The sequence below is a fragment of the Gigantopelta aegis genome, unplaced genomic scaffold (genome assembly GCF_016097555.1).
Source record: "Gigantopelta aegis isolate Gae_Host unplaced genomic scaffold, Gae_host_genome ctg5035_pilon_pilon:::debris, whole genome shotgun sequence".
In the NCBI taxonomy this organism is placed as follows: Eukaryota; Metazoa; Mollusca; class Gastropoda; order Neomphalida; family Peltospiridae; genus Gigantopelta; species Gigantopelta aegis.
In genome coordinates, this window is record NW_024534176.1 from 10,300 (window position 1) to 24,038 (window position 13,739).

The 13,739-nt window shown below is 42.9% G+C and overlaps 1 protein-coding gene and 1 long non-coding RNA gene across 2 annotated transcripts; both read left to right on the forward strand.

The window, feature by feature from the left end:
* Nucleotides 1–7,238: 7,238 nt before the first annotated feature.
* On the forward strand, nucleotides 7,239–8,828 carry LOC121366218. The gene has a single exon (XM_041490747.1). It carries the CDS (start codon nucleotides 7,239–7,241, stop codon nucleotides 8,826–8,828), a length of 1,590 nt encoding a protein of 529 aa, XP_041346681.1.
* Nucleotides 8,829–9,549: 721 nt separating this feature from the next.
* Nucleotides 9,550–13,400, forward strand: LOC121366219. The gene is made up of 2 exons (XR_005957138.1): nucleotides 9,550–9,673; nucleotides 12,923–13,400. It is a non-coding gene; the product is annotated as an uncharacterized LOC121366219 (long non-coding RNA).
* Nucleotides 13,401–13,739: the final 339 nt, after the last annotated feature.

The following is a 13,739-nucleotide window of genomic DNA, read 5'->3' on the forward strand; positions in this document are numbered from 1 at the left end:
TCAAGATAAATGAATGGGTTAAGTAAGTGTGACCGATGCGGGCACGACACAAGACTATTTCATCCTTCCTGCATTGTCTATAGGAGGACTTGATAGCATGAAGCTTGGCCAGCCCAATGAAGCAAGAAACATAATATTATATACAATGGTGTATATGTATGCTAATTTGTTATAATAATTTCAGATTTATCGAGGGAAGTCAGAAGTTTCTTGGCGGTTGTTTTGGCTATGACGTTTACTGCATGCGGTGGATATGTATTAAAAAGATATTGGAAAATAATATCCAGCGCATGCAACAAACGTCATCGTCAAACTCGCCCAATGGTCGCACTTCCCATCATCGCTTCATATTCGACGCAGACTTGACACACCACTATCTGTTTCTGCGCTTCACACGATCACTGCTTCACGTTCTGAACAGGATGGTTTCGTCAGTGAACATGCTGATGACGTTGCAGTTGCACATGGTGATCAGAGGTCTGCTTTACCTCTCCCCCCCCCCTCCCCCGCCAAATTGAACGTGTAAAAGGCATAGACACTACGTTAAGGCCAATGAAACAAATTCGCACAATTTTTTTTATCGAATGACATAAACAGAATTGGCTTACGCAAAATAGAAAATTAGTATTACTAAAGTTACTTCCCTTTATACACGTATTTTGAAACTATGTCTTGTAAGTAACTGTATGTACTATTTTTTCTGTCGGTGTACAGACATTTTCAGAGATGCCAACCATTCCGGATTTTGCGGAATTATCCCGAATTTTAGGTTGAAATTACGCATTACGAATCGAGACAAAAAAATTCCGGAAAAAACCCCCGAAATTGGTATTGAAACTTTTGTGGGAACATTTTACACATACACCGGCAGAAAATGGATCTTTACACGGGGGGTTTAGTAAACAGTTACACCGGTGGAAAAATGGCGTCTTGTTAAAAAAAGCCTCGTGTTTTACAGAAGTATAAACACGAGTACACTGAACTGTTTCCTGTTTTGAAACAGTCCAAAGTGAATGAATATCATATTTTCTGCGAGATTTGTAACACAGACTTTAATGTGTCCCATGGTGGTCGAGATGATTGCCGACGTCACGTAAATTCAAAAAAACATGTCGAATTTGCAAAAATCAAATCGTCAAACAAAACGGTGATACCATTTTTTAAGCAGTCATCTGACTTTCCGGTGATTCGAGCAGAATGTTATTTTGCTAGTTTTCTTATTGAACACAATGTTCCACTGGCCTGTACCGATCACGTTGGACCGTTATTCAGAAAAATGTTTCCAGATTCAGCCATTGCTAGTAAATACGGTTGTGCCAGAACGAAAACTGCAAACATTATTCAAACCCTGGCTAGTGATTCGACATCAAGAATTGTTACACAAATGATAAGTGGACCATACTCCCTAGCTACTGATGGAAGCAATGATGCAGATTCTCAGTTGTATCCTATTGTTGTTAGATACTTTGACGATAGTCTTGGCCATGTTGTGACGGTTTTGTTATCAGTACCATCTTGCACTGATGGGTGTACAGGTGAAAACATTTTTCATTTGGTTGACAATGAACTTTCTAAAAGAAGTATTCCGTGGGCAAACTGTGTAGCTTTTGGGTCAGATAATGCAAGTGTCATGACCGGCAGACACAAAGGTGTTATTGCTTTCATTCGTGAAAAGCAACCACATGTATTTTTACAAGGATGTCCCTGTCACCTGGTACATTTGGCTGCTGAAAAGGCATCTAAAGAATTGCCTGTGTCTGTTGACGACTTTCTTATTGATATATTCTACTATTTGGACAAGAGTGCCAAACGTTTGCAAGATCTGAAAGAATGTCAGTCCTTGTGTGACACTCCAGCCCACAAAATCTTGAAGCATGCTACTACTAGGTGGCTTTCCTTGGGAAAGTGTGTTGGACGTTTACTTGAGCAGTGGAGTGCACTTGAAAAATTTGTGAAAAGGCAATTTGAGAAACACCTGAAAAGGAGTTCTAAAATGAGTGGCAGTGCCACACGCAGTAATGTTCCATGTTCTAGGAGTTCTGTTGCAAAGCAGAAGTGTGGAATTAGTCAGTCTAATGACAGTTCAAAATGCAAGCAAAGCAGTGTGTCATCTGGCAAAAACAATAGTGTGTCAGTCCAGTCTAAAGATAGTTCTAGTAGTGGCAAGCAAAGCAGTGTCTCAGTACAGTCTAAAGGTAGTTCTAGCAGTGCCAAGCAAAGCAGTGTGTCAGTACAGTCTGAAGATAGTTCTAGTAGTGGCAAGCAAAGCAGTGGGTCGGTCCAGTCTAAAGGTAGTTCTAGTAGTGGCAAGCAAAGCAGTGTGTCAGTACAGTCTAAAGATAGTTCTAGTAGTAGCAAGCTCAGCAGTCTGTCTGGCAAATCCAAAAGTGAATCACAATTTAGATTGAGTAATATATCAAGGCTGGAAAGGTTACACATCTTTTTCAGTGACCCTCTGACAAAACTCTACTGTTTTTTTATGAATGATGCCATCCCCATTTTTGACAAGATTAATATCTTGCTTCAAAGGAATGAACCATGTATCCACATTTTAAGAAGAGAACTGTTGTCATTACTGACTGACATTTATGTTAGGTTTGTGACACCAAATGCTGTTGCTTCCTGCAAGGATGTACTTCATTTAGAGCATAATGACAAGAGAAACCAAAGAGACAATTCAGAAGTGTTTATTGGACGAGAGGCTAGACAATATTTGCGCACGTTGGAAGAAGCAGATGCAGTTAGCAAAGGAGAGATTGATATATTCTTCGAGTCTGTCAGAAGATTTTATTCGGCAGCATGTACTTACATAGTCAGCAAATGTCCACTTGACAGTGAGCTTCTGCTGTGTGCTGAAGTTGCTGATGTTAGTCTCAGGAAAACTGAGCAGTGTTGCTCAGATTGGAGGTTTTCTCAAGGGAACTCTTGGCACGCGGTATGTTGTTTAACGACCCTTGGTGTATGTTGTTAATTTTATATTATAGACAGTTTATGTTGGTTAATTTTCAATTGTTTAGTTTAAGGGGTGTTTTGTTTCACTGTAATATAGGACCTTCAGCGTGTTTTTTTTTAAAGAATGAAGCAATTATTATGTTTTAGTCATAGAACTGTTGGATGAAGCGGAAGACACCTGTTTGACAGTGGCTGCTGTAGAATAGTTCCTGGCTCGGCACCAACTGACCCTTCACCCCAGGGCCGATGAAATGAGATGTCGCTGTCAACTCTTTGAACAGTAGGCCAACGATGCATTGGGACCCTACAGTCCCGGTGAGTACCTTTAAACATATACAGGATTGCTATTTTGTATTTTATCTTATAGCGTTTCGTCGATAGTTAACGACACCACTAGAGTACACTGATTAATTCACCATCAACTATTGGATGACAATTATTGGGTAATTCCGACACGTAGTCATCAGAGAAAGTCCGACACATTTTGTCCAATGCAGCCAGGGATCTTTTATAATATTATATACATTCCTTACAGACAGGAAAGCACATGCCCTGGCCTTTAAGCAGTTGTGGTACATTGTATGTACCGAGAATAAGTCCAGTCAGTTGAATGGATCCACAGAGGTGATTCGATCGTACGGTGCAAGCACGTCATGCGAACACTCAGTCGACTGTGCTAAATCCCAACCCTTCATTCATAGACACGAAGTTATAATGTGATATATAAAAAAAAACCGCACCACACTTCACCTATACAAAACAATAATATCCATTATGTTTATATTCAACCATTGTTTTTTGACAGACCTTGAAATGGATCTTTGGGACGGCGATAGTCTCACCAACAGCCAGCTATTAGAGGCCGTACAAAGCATGGAAGCAACACCCGAAGCAGGTAAATAATAGATAAGATGTTCTTCGTCAATAATGACTCGTTTATATACGATTTAGTAGGGTTGTCACTATTGACCGTTTAAACTGAATACAGGTATTTAGAGGTGTTTTAAGTGGATACTATGTTAAAACATAAATGTATTTGAATACAATTAAATGTCTGTTTGGTTGTTTATTTTTAACAGATCCCTCGGAAGAGTAAATTTAAATAGTCATTGGAATAAAAAACAACTTTGGTTGTTTCAGATGTCACGCAAGACGGCGGCGGCGGCGGAGATCGGCCGGGAACATCCGGGCGTACATCAACAGGTGTTAAACGCTATCACGATAGTCAGGAGCCGAGTACGTCGTCAGCCAATCAGGGGTCATTGTTGTCCCCAGCCAGTCTAGACACCACAACACCGACACACGGCCCCTCCAAGCGACGCCGAATACAGGACGACGACGACAGTGACATTAATATTAATGATGTTGACGATACGGTAAGCCCTTACTCGATTGAAACAACCGGCCTCGGTGAAGTCGTGGTTAGGCCATCGGTCTACAGACTGGTAGGTACTGGGTTCGGTTCCCAGTCGAGGCATGGGATTTTTAATCCAGATACCTACTCCAAACCCTGAGTGAGTGCTCCGCAAGGCTCAATGGGTAGGTGTAAACCACTTGCACCGACCAGTGATCCATAACTGGTTCAACAAATTCCATGGTTTGTGCTATCCTGCCTGTGGGAAGCGCACATAAAATATCCCTTGCTGCCTGTCGTAAAAGAGTAGCCTATGTGGCGACAGCGGGTTTCCTCTAAAAAACAGTGTCAGAATGACCATATGTTTGACGTCCAATAGCCGATCATGAGATAAAAAAATCAATGTGCTCTAGTGGCGTCGTTAAATAAAACACACTTTACTTTCTATTGAAACAACATCAGAAAAGGTTTTTGCATAAAATAGGGCCCATCAGATAACATACACTGTCAAATTCAATCACCAGTGGCGTGGTAAATTGTTAAGCCAGTTATTTGAAGAATTCGAAGTCATGTTCCAAACACTGTTGAGGGATATCCGAGTGGCTCGAGATTTAGATGATCAAGATGTAGGTTTAGTCATCATTAGACATCGCGATTTACAAACGCCAGCACGTCTTTAGTCTACGTAAATGGTCAGAGATTACTGCCGCGCAAATTTTGGAACTCTTACAAAAACTTTTAAACAGTAATCAATCTTTGAGACTGGACGAGTCGTTCGAAATTTGCATAGGCTCGATTCGCTTTCCGCGCGGGGGACACTATTCAAAATTTCTTAATGCCGATGATGCCATCGATAAAAAACGGTCCATCGTCCCCATTAGAAACAAAGATGATTTATGTATGGCCCGGGCATTGGCCGTTTGTTTTTGCAATAAGCATCAAGTTACCGATGAACAGTGGGCGGCTGCCGTAGAAAACAATCACCCCGAGAGTGGCTCTTTATTAAAATTTGTTTTCGATGAAAAAAAAAATGCTCCAAAACTACTTATAATCATATTAGGAAAAATTCCTCCTATCAGAAATCTCTCGCTCTTTTGATATTGGAACGCTCCCATATATACCATGCTGCCACCAGGGCCCTTTCCATTCAAGACATTCCATGCATTGAGCACACATTACAGGCACGGGTCGTCGTCATTTCAACAGCATCTGGTAATCAGATCATATATAAAGGTGCTGTTGGGCTTCCAGACGACAGTCCCACGTATTTTCGTTTACACGTGAAGGACAGTCATTTCAGTGCCATCACGAATATCAAAGGGTTTTATTCCCGTTTTATTCGTGTTTGAAACCATACGAGCATGCGGAAGAACACGTCTGTGCTTTTTCTTGGGCAGTGTGTGGTTCTAACGCATGCTCGTTTGCAGGCGCTCTGGAATGTGTCGATTGTCACATGTTGTGTCGTTCCGAGGCCTGTTTCGTACGGCACAAAGAGCCAAAGGAAGCAACACAACGTTTTCCTAATCCTCAGTCCATGTGTCAAAAAACATTCTGTTGTCCCGACTGTTCGAAAATCATGAAGGTTCGGGACCGGACCCCCGAGCAACACGTGTGCGGTGAGTGGTTGTGTCCGTGTTGTAAACGCTACAACGTGGGCACACACTTGTGTTACCAACGCATACCCGCTCCCGCAAAGACAAACAGTGCAAGTTTGCATTCTTTGATTTTGAAACTTGTCGGGACAGCATCATGGAATTTCAGAAAGGTTACACACCTTCCGATACAGACTGTGACGTCTGTGTCAAGAAAGGCATCACACCTTGTCCTCACAGATCAAAGTGTACCCTGTGGGGAATCGACGTGCGGCAAGCAAACCCACACTACTAATTTCGTGGTGTGTCAAACGGCTTGTCACCTCTGTATGGCTGAGGTGTTGGAAACATCTTCCAAATGTCCAGGGTGTGGCAGCCGCTGCTCTAAGTGTGATATGAGGGAAGACAAGGGAAACTTCAAGAGGCCCCCCTGTTCCGACACGTGCGGTCACAGAGAGGTAATTTTTGAAGGGGACTCGACCGCCTACGATTTTGGCAAGTGGCTCTTTTCCACGTCACACAAAGATTTTGTCGTTCTCAGCCACAACGGCAAAGCCTTTGATAATTGGTTTTTGTTGGAGTACCTCATTTCTCAAGGGATCACTCCTAGTGACGTATCCTTTGCCGGTTCAAAGATAATGAGCATGACCGTGGGCAAGGGGTTGAACATCAAACTGCTGGACAGTTTGAATTTCATGCCCATGGCGTTGAGTGCCCTTCCAAAAGCCTTTGGACTGTCTGAGCTTGTCAAGGGTTACTTTCCTCACCATTTCAACACCGTGGCTAATCAACATTATCGGGGACCGTACCCAGAAGCTCATTTCTATGGGCCTGACACCATGAGAACTGCAGCTCGCGAACAGTTCCTGGCATGGCATGCTCAGACGATGAAGGAAGGAGCCATCTTCGATTTTAGGAAAGACATGCTCAAGTACTGCAGAGCAGACGTCGATATTTTGCGTCAAGCCTGTTTAAAATTCAGGAAACTGATTTTAAATGTGACAGGCCAAGAGCAAGAGACAGGCGTGGATCCCTATGACTACACCACTATTGCAGGGGTGTGTATGGGTATCTTCAAGCGAAAATTCCTAAAAGAGGAATGGAAAGTTCGTCTTGGAGATCCATGTGACGATGAGGAAGCCCCGTCAGAGGAGGGGGATGTTTCAGAGTCCTCGAGTAATGACATTGTGGAAGAGATGGATTCAGATGATGGATGGTTATCTGCCAAAAAAATGGGGGACGAAATGCGGGTCTGCGTTGATGGGCAGTGGTTACCAAAGGCTGACTAGGTCATTGCCGAGAAGTCTTTGTAGCCAGCAACATGGCCCAAGTCCCCAGCAATGGCTATACGTATTCGGATCAGTATAGCATCCATCATTTGGTTCAAGTGGTTGGAGCAATGTCACGAAGAGGACACAGCAAAAACTCAGAACATTCAACATGCCTTGAATGGGGGCGATTTTCGGGTGCCAAACAGTCATTACAAACTGGATGGTTGGGATCCCGTGAGGAAACACTGTTACGAATTTCATTCGTGTTTGTTACACGGTTGTCAGACCTGCTACCCAAAGCGTCGTAACAGTGTACGCCTTCCACGTACCAAGCAGACAGCAAACGAGTTGTTTGCTCTGACTCAAAAGAAAAAAACCTTCCTTGAATCTTTGGGGTATACCTACGAGTCAATGTGGTACCACGAGTACGTGGAACTGCAGAAAAACTGTACAGAGTTTAAAGACTTTGTCGCCACCTGTGATATACAGGCAGAGCGTTTGAAGCCCCGGGACGCCTTCTTTGGGGGTCGTACTAATGCATGCAAATTGCACTATACGATTAAAGAGGGCGAACATATCAAATATGTTGATTTTACAAGCCTCTATCCCTACGTTAACAAATACGCCCGTTACCCTGTAGGTCATCCCCAGATTTACACCCAAGATTTTAAATCGCTAAATGAATATTTCGGTTTGGCCAAAGTAAAAATACTGCCCCCTCAACGTCTGTACCATCCTGTTCTACCTTACAGGGCGGGTGGAAAATTGAAGTTTCCCTTGTGTAGGACTTGTTGTGAATCGGAAAACATGTCAAAGAGGTGCCATCACAACGAGTCTGATAGGTCGTTGACGGGAACGTGGTGTACTCCCGAACTGCTTAAGGCATTGGACAAAGGGTATATTCTGGTGAACATCTACGAAGTTTACCACTGGCCCGAAAGTACCCAGTATGATCCAAACACAGGTGACGGGGGCATCTTTGGGGAGTACATCAATACGTTCCTGAAACTCAAGCAGGAATCCAGCGACTGGCCGGGTTGGTGTCAGAACGATTCAGACAGACAGCGGTATTTGGAGACCTATCTCAAACATGAAGGGATTCAATTAGACTTGGAATCTATCAAAAAGAATCCAGGTCTTCGATCCGTGGCCAAACTCATGCTTAATTCTCTCTGGGGCAAGATGGGTGAAAATCTGGATAAGAGGTCTCATTCAGAGTTTCATCATGAAAGCGACCCCTCCTCCTTTTACAAGACCCTCACAGACTGTACAAAAGAGGTCACCAATTTTCACATTCTAAATGAGAAACACATCTTTTTAGAATGGAAACACAAAGAGGCTTTCAAACCGGAAGACTACAAGACGAACGTCTTTTGGGCTTGTTTCACCACCTGTGAGGCTCGACTTAAGTTGTATGGACTCTTAGACATGCTCCAAGAAAGGGTCCTGTATTTTGACACAGACAGTGTAGTGTATGTCAGTCGGCCTCATCTTGGAGAACCCGAACCGCCTTTGGGTGATATGTTGGGTGAATTGACCAATGAAATCAGTTCTCCCACAGACTACATCCAAACGTTCGTGTCGGCGGGGCCCAAGAACTATGCATACCAAACCTTGGAAGGGGAGAAGGTATGTAAGGTCAGGGGGTTCAACTTTTAATTTTACAAACAGTCTGCTGATCAACTTCAATAGCGTTCGAGACTTGGTGTTGGGCTTGAGTGACAGCAATGGTATGGGGATCGTAAATCCTTCTAAAATTAGGCGAGATAAATTAAAATGTAAATTATACAATGTATTAGAGAAAAAACAATACAGAATGGTATACACAAAGCGTGTCATTTTAGACAGTTTGGATACTTTGCCTTTCGGTCATTTGGATATCCCTCTCAAAAACAAAAACCCCTATTCGTAATGTACATAATGTTCTATTAGACAGTGTATGTTTACGTTGTTTCAATAGATTTATAAAGGGCTTGCCGTTTCTTTACGGTTTCTCAATAAAGAGAACACCTCTTAACTTGTATTACTTGTTTGAAAATGTATATTTGAATTGTCCCATAGCTTGTTTCTCCTTTGGAAAATATATGCTTGAATTGTAAATATTGTTACAAATATGTGATGTGAATTTTGGAGATTTATACAATTTGTATAAATAAAAAAATGTTATACTTGTTTTGTCTTTGTTTATTTATTTTACACTAAAAAAGAAGTTGCTGACAACTGCTTACACTCCACCAAAATGTGTCGCAGTCAGAAGACACTGGCAGTGCTCACACTGAGGTGGAAGACGCCCTTCTGAGATGACTCACACATACGGTGTCCCCCACATTAAAGGTAAAGGATCGTTTTAATTTTGGCACTTTCTTCTTCTTTCGAATCAGATACTGATCTAACCTGACTTCGCTTTCGTTGTCCCGGTTTACACTGTCCGGAGAACGACCGAGGGATCGATGTTGGGTGCTATTGTAACTGGTCACCACTTTATCCAGAACGTCCAAGTAACGGTAGGTAAAGTGTTTTAGCATGTACCTGTACAGGCGCATTTTCAGCGTTTTAATCCTCCTTTCGGCCAGACTGGCTTTGGTCTCATTCAACGAGAAGAGCTGTGCAATACCGTGACGTTTCAGCATTGCCTTGAATAGATGATTTTTGTATTCAGATCCTGAATCCGATTGAAACACTTTGGGTTTGCGGGACAGTTTTCAACAGGTCTGTCATACCATCGGTCACCTCCCGAGCCTGTTTGCTTTTTAGTGGAACCACGCATACGTAACGAGAAAGCAACTCAATGACAATCATCAGATATTTTATACCATCATTGTATTGAGACACGTAAATCATGTCCATGAGGTCCGGTTGTCATAGACTATCGAATCCCTCTACCACGTAATGTCTGCGTGGAAACTTTCTTCGTACCTGCCGTGTCATGGTGTAAGTCTCTTGGCCTTTCAACGATCTTTTGATTTTTACCAAACTTATGTTATATTTTCCCTCGGCTCTGACGGCTTCATACAATTTCTTGGGGCCTGCCAAACTACCCGGGTGTTTGGGATCGTAATATATCGATTGTAAATAGGTTTGCCAGTCAGCCATGCTTACTGCTGTCTTAGCGGAGAACACCCCTATACTGATAATCTCCACGATCGAGAGTTTATTTGTACCATCGGTGATTAGGTCCCCCCCAACCCCAACCCGAACGATGACGTCACAGACATGTTAGGACTTAAAAAAACACTATTTGTCAAGATCCAAGGTTATGTGGGTGTTATTTTACGTATATCTTCAATTATACGGTATGGAATTATGTGTGAAAGTTTTGAATACGTGTTTTGACAGTTGTACGGTAAAGTTTTCAGTGTGGCCAGGTCGCTATAACGATAGCCTCGAGTCGGCCTGTGCGAGAATGTATGTTGCGAAGTGTCCGGGAATGCACGTGCAGCAAGTGAGTGTGTGTGAATAAAATAGTTTGTGTGTGCTTGGGTCCGGGCAGTCAATCGAAGTTTGCACGGTTGTTCCAGAAATGTGGAGAAAGAAGTTGTTTCTCTGTGGTGAACATTGGATTGGCGTGAGTTGTATATGCATTTAGTTGGGAAGTAATTTATTCATTATAAATTGTATTAATGTGTATATATACTAAAACGCAAAAGAAACGCAGGTCCTGAAAATGCGAAAGAATTGCACTTTGTAAAGCAGTATCTTTGGTGGAATTGAACCTCAACTGTGTTAAAGGACATGGCACACACCCACACCGCAGTCCCACCTGCGTGTCAATTTCATTACCTGTGTGACGTCACGAATTCTCAAAACACGTTGTTTGCACGTGCTGGATCATCCGTATCATGAATCCAGTGCAAACACACTCATTGAAATGCTTATAAAGCCTACACACCTGGATTTAATCGCATAAATTCAATTTGAGTAGTGACCGACAACAGAATCACATTTTAAAAATGCCGCGACTGACGCAACTCCAGCGAGGGATGGCCATCGGGATGTTGCAAGCCGGACAGACCCGTACTGCTGTAGCCAGACAATTGGGATGTCATGTTTCGACAATCGCACGCCTTTCTCAACGTCACCAAATCACTGGATCTGTGAACGATCGACCACGCACCGGCCGCCCGAGGGTGACAACCGCAGCCCTAGACCGGTACATCCGGGTGACCCACCTTACAAATCGGATGCTGCCAGCAGCTAACACCGTTCACCAGGTGCGTGGTCCAGTGTCCGCCGATACCGTCCGACGCCGTCTGAGGGCAGCAGGACTCCGTAACCGCCGTCCTTATGTGGGACCAATATTGACCCCTCGGCACCGCCAACAACGTCAACAGTGGGCGCAACAACATCAAAGATGGCGACGTGGCCAGTGGCAACAAGTTCTGTTTATTGATGAGAGCCGTTACAATCTTTCCAACGCTGATGGCCGAATCCGAGTATGGCGACGTCGACATGAACGTTACTCCGACTGCTGCGTTCAACAGGCCGACCGATGGGGCGGGGGTAGTGTGGTGTGGGGTGGGTTCTCATTCAACCACAGAACACAACTTCATGTGTTCAGACAACGCGTTAATGCCGCCGTGTACCAAAATGATGTCATCAACAATCACGTCGTTCCCTTCTTTGCCGCTCACCCACGTGTGCTCTTGCTGCAGCAAGACAATGCCAGGCCGCACACTGCCAGGGCAACACAGGAGTTGCTGGCTCAGCACAACATCCCAACGTTGCCGTGGCCAGCCTTATCTCGGACATGGCGCCTATCGAACACGTCTGGGATGAAATCGGACGTCGCCTTGAGGCTCGCGGACAACCTCAGAATATGCAGGCGCTGGAGGCAGCATTGGTCCATGAATGGAACTCACTCCCTCAGGCATTCTTTCAACAGCTTGTCAACTCAATGAGGAGACGTTGCACTGCCTGTTTGAATGCCCAGGGTGGTCACACGCGATACTGACTTTGACAATGCTACAGGTCGTCTCTTTCACATTTTTAACATGGACCCCCACCCTACTTTATGACATGAAACAATAGCCAAAAAGGAATTCAATCAAAAATTTCCAACACCAATGTGTGCCGAATTGGTGTAGCTCCAAAATAAATGTTGAAATCTTCATTTCGTTTTGTTTTTTTAATATTTTATATCCAATTTAATGAGAACCTGCGTTTCTTTTGCGTTTTAGTATAGATATACAGATATATATATATATATATATTTCATGTTTGAACGTAACGATTATGTCACGCAATGTTATAAAGTCCCCTGCGCGTGCTGTAACCTCACCGTGGTGCAGGGGTGTAACATTCTCTTTGAGAATGGCCAATACAGCACAAATTGAAGTTTAGAGTAAAATTCGGTGTCCGTAAAATTCTGTGATATTTGTATTTGTATTTTTGGCACAGTTCTTTACACTGTTTTTGTTTAAACCTTGAATTTTTATATTGATGTTGATCATCACTTTATTTATTTGCATTACCATAGTTTGACACCCAATAGCCGATGTATTTTTCGTGCTGGGGTGTCGTTAAACATTCATTCATTCATTCATTCATTCATTCATTTGTTATAAAGTAAGGTGAAGTCGCGCAGTTACAAAATGAGGTGGAGTTTAGCTTTAAATGTGATATTTATTGCTGTGTGTGTACAGAAATGTACGTGTATTTATTACAGGGATGCAGTACGTAAGATGGATTTCGTACGCCAGTAAGATAAGGTTACTGGATGAATTTATTTTGAAAATGTTATATTTTCATTATAGTGTCCCGGAGCGGATTTAGACCAGGGACCAGTCTTCCTAATCCGGAGTTGTCGGAGTACATGTGTACGAAGTCAACGTGTGATGTTCGTCAATGGCTGGAGGTGGCGACGTCTGTGGTTAGTGGACATGGACAACCCAGTGTTATCGTCAGTGGCTTGAGATGGCCATAATGAGCTCCAGTGTAGCGGTTTACTGTTGTATCTGAACAGTAGGACAGGCGGAACTATTGGAACGAGCGTGACAATTGCTACTATTGTAAATGAATGCTGGAAACAGAAACGTTCAGATGTGTATTTTGCAGCGCTGAGACTTTTCCCTAGATGAACTGGGGTGTATTTTAGTTCATCGAGACATTTTTGTATACATGTATTTTGGGGATGGGTTTAGTTTTGGTGTATTATAGAGGGATGGTGTGGTATGTTGTCTGATGTGTGATATTCATGTGTATATATTTTGTAATTAAATTATTTGAATATCACTTAGCCTTGTTGTTGCTCCAGTTCGTGACACTATTTTTTCATTTTCATTTTTATTTCTACAGGAACAAAAGGGATGGATCAACCAATACTACTTTCGCAACTAATAACTAACAAATGTTACAATTTATAATATATGAGACATACCTTAGTGGTAACAGAAAACAACAGTCCCAAATGTCTTTTTTCTTAGATTAAGAATGGTTGTTCGTTGGGGTAGCAGTTCCTACATCTGATTGTTGTGGTCCGTTCCGAAGCTACACGGCTCTGTCGATCTTGATTTCAGGAATCTCTTCGGGAAGCTCGTCAACCCTTTTCAACAAACTCTGCCATTCTTTAAA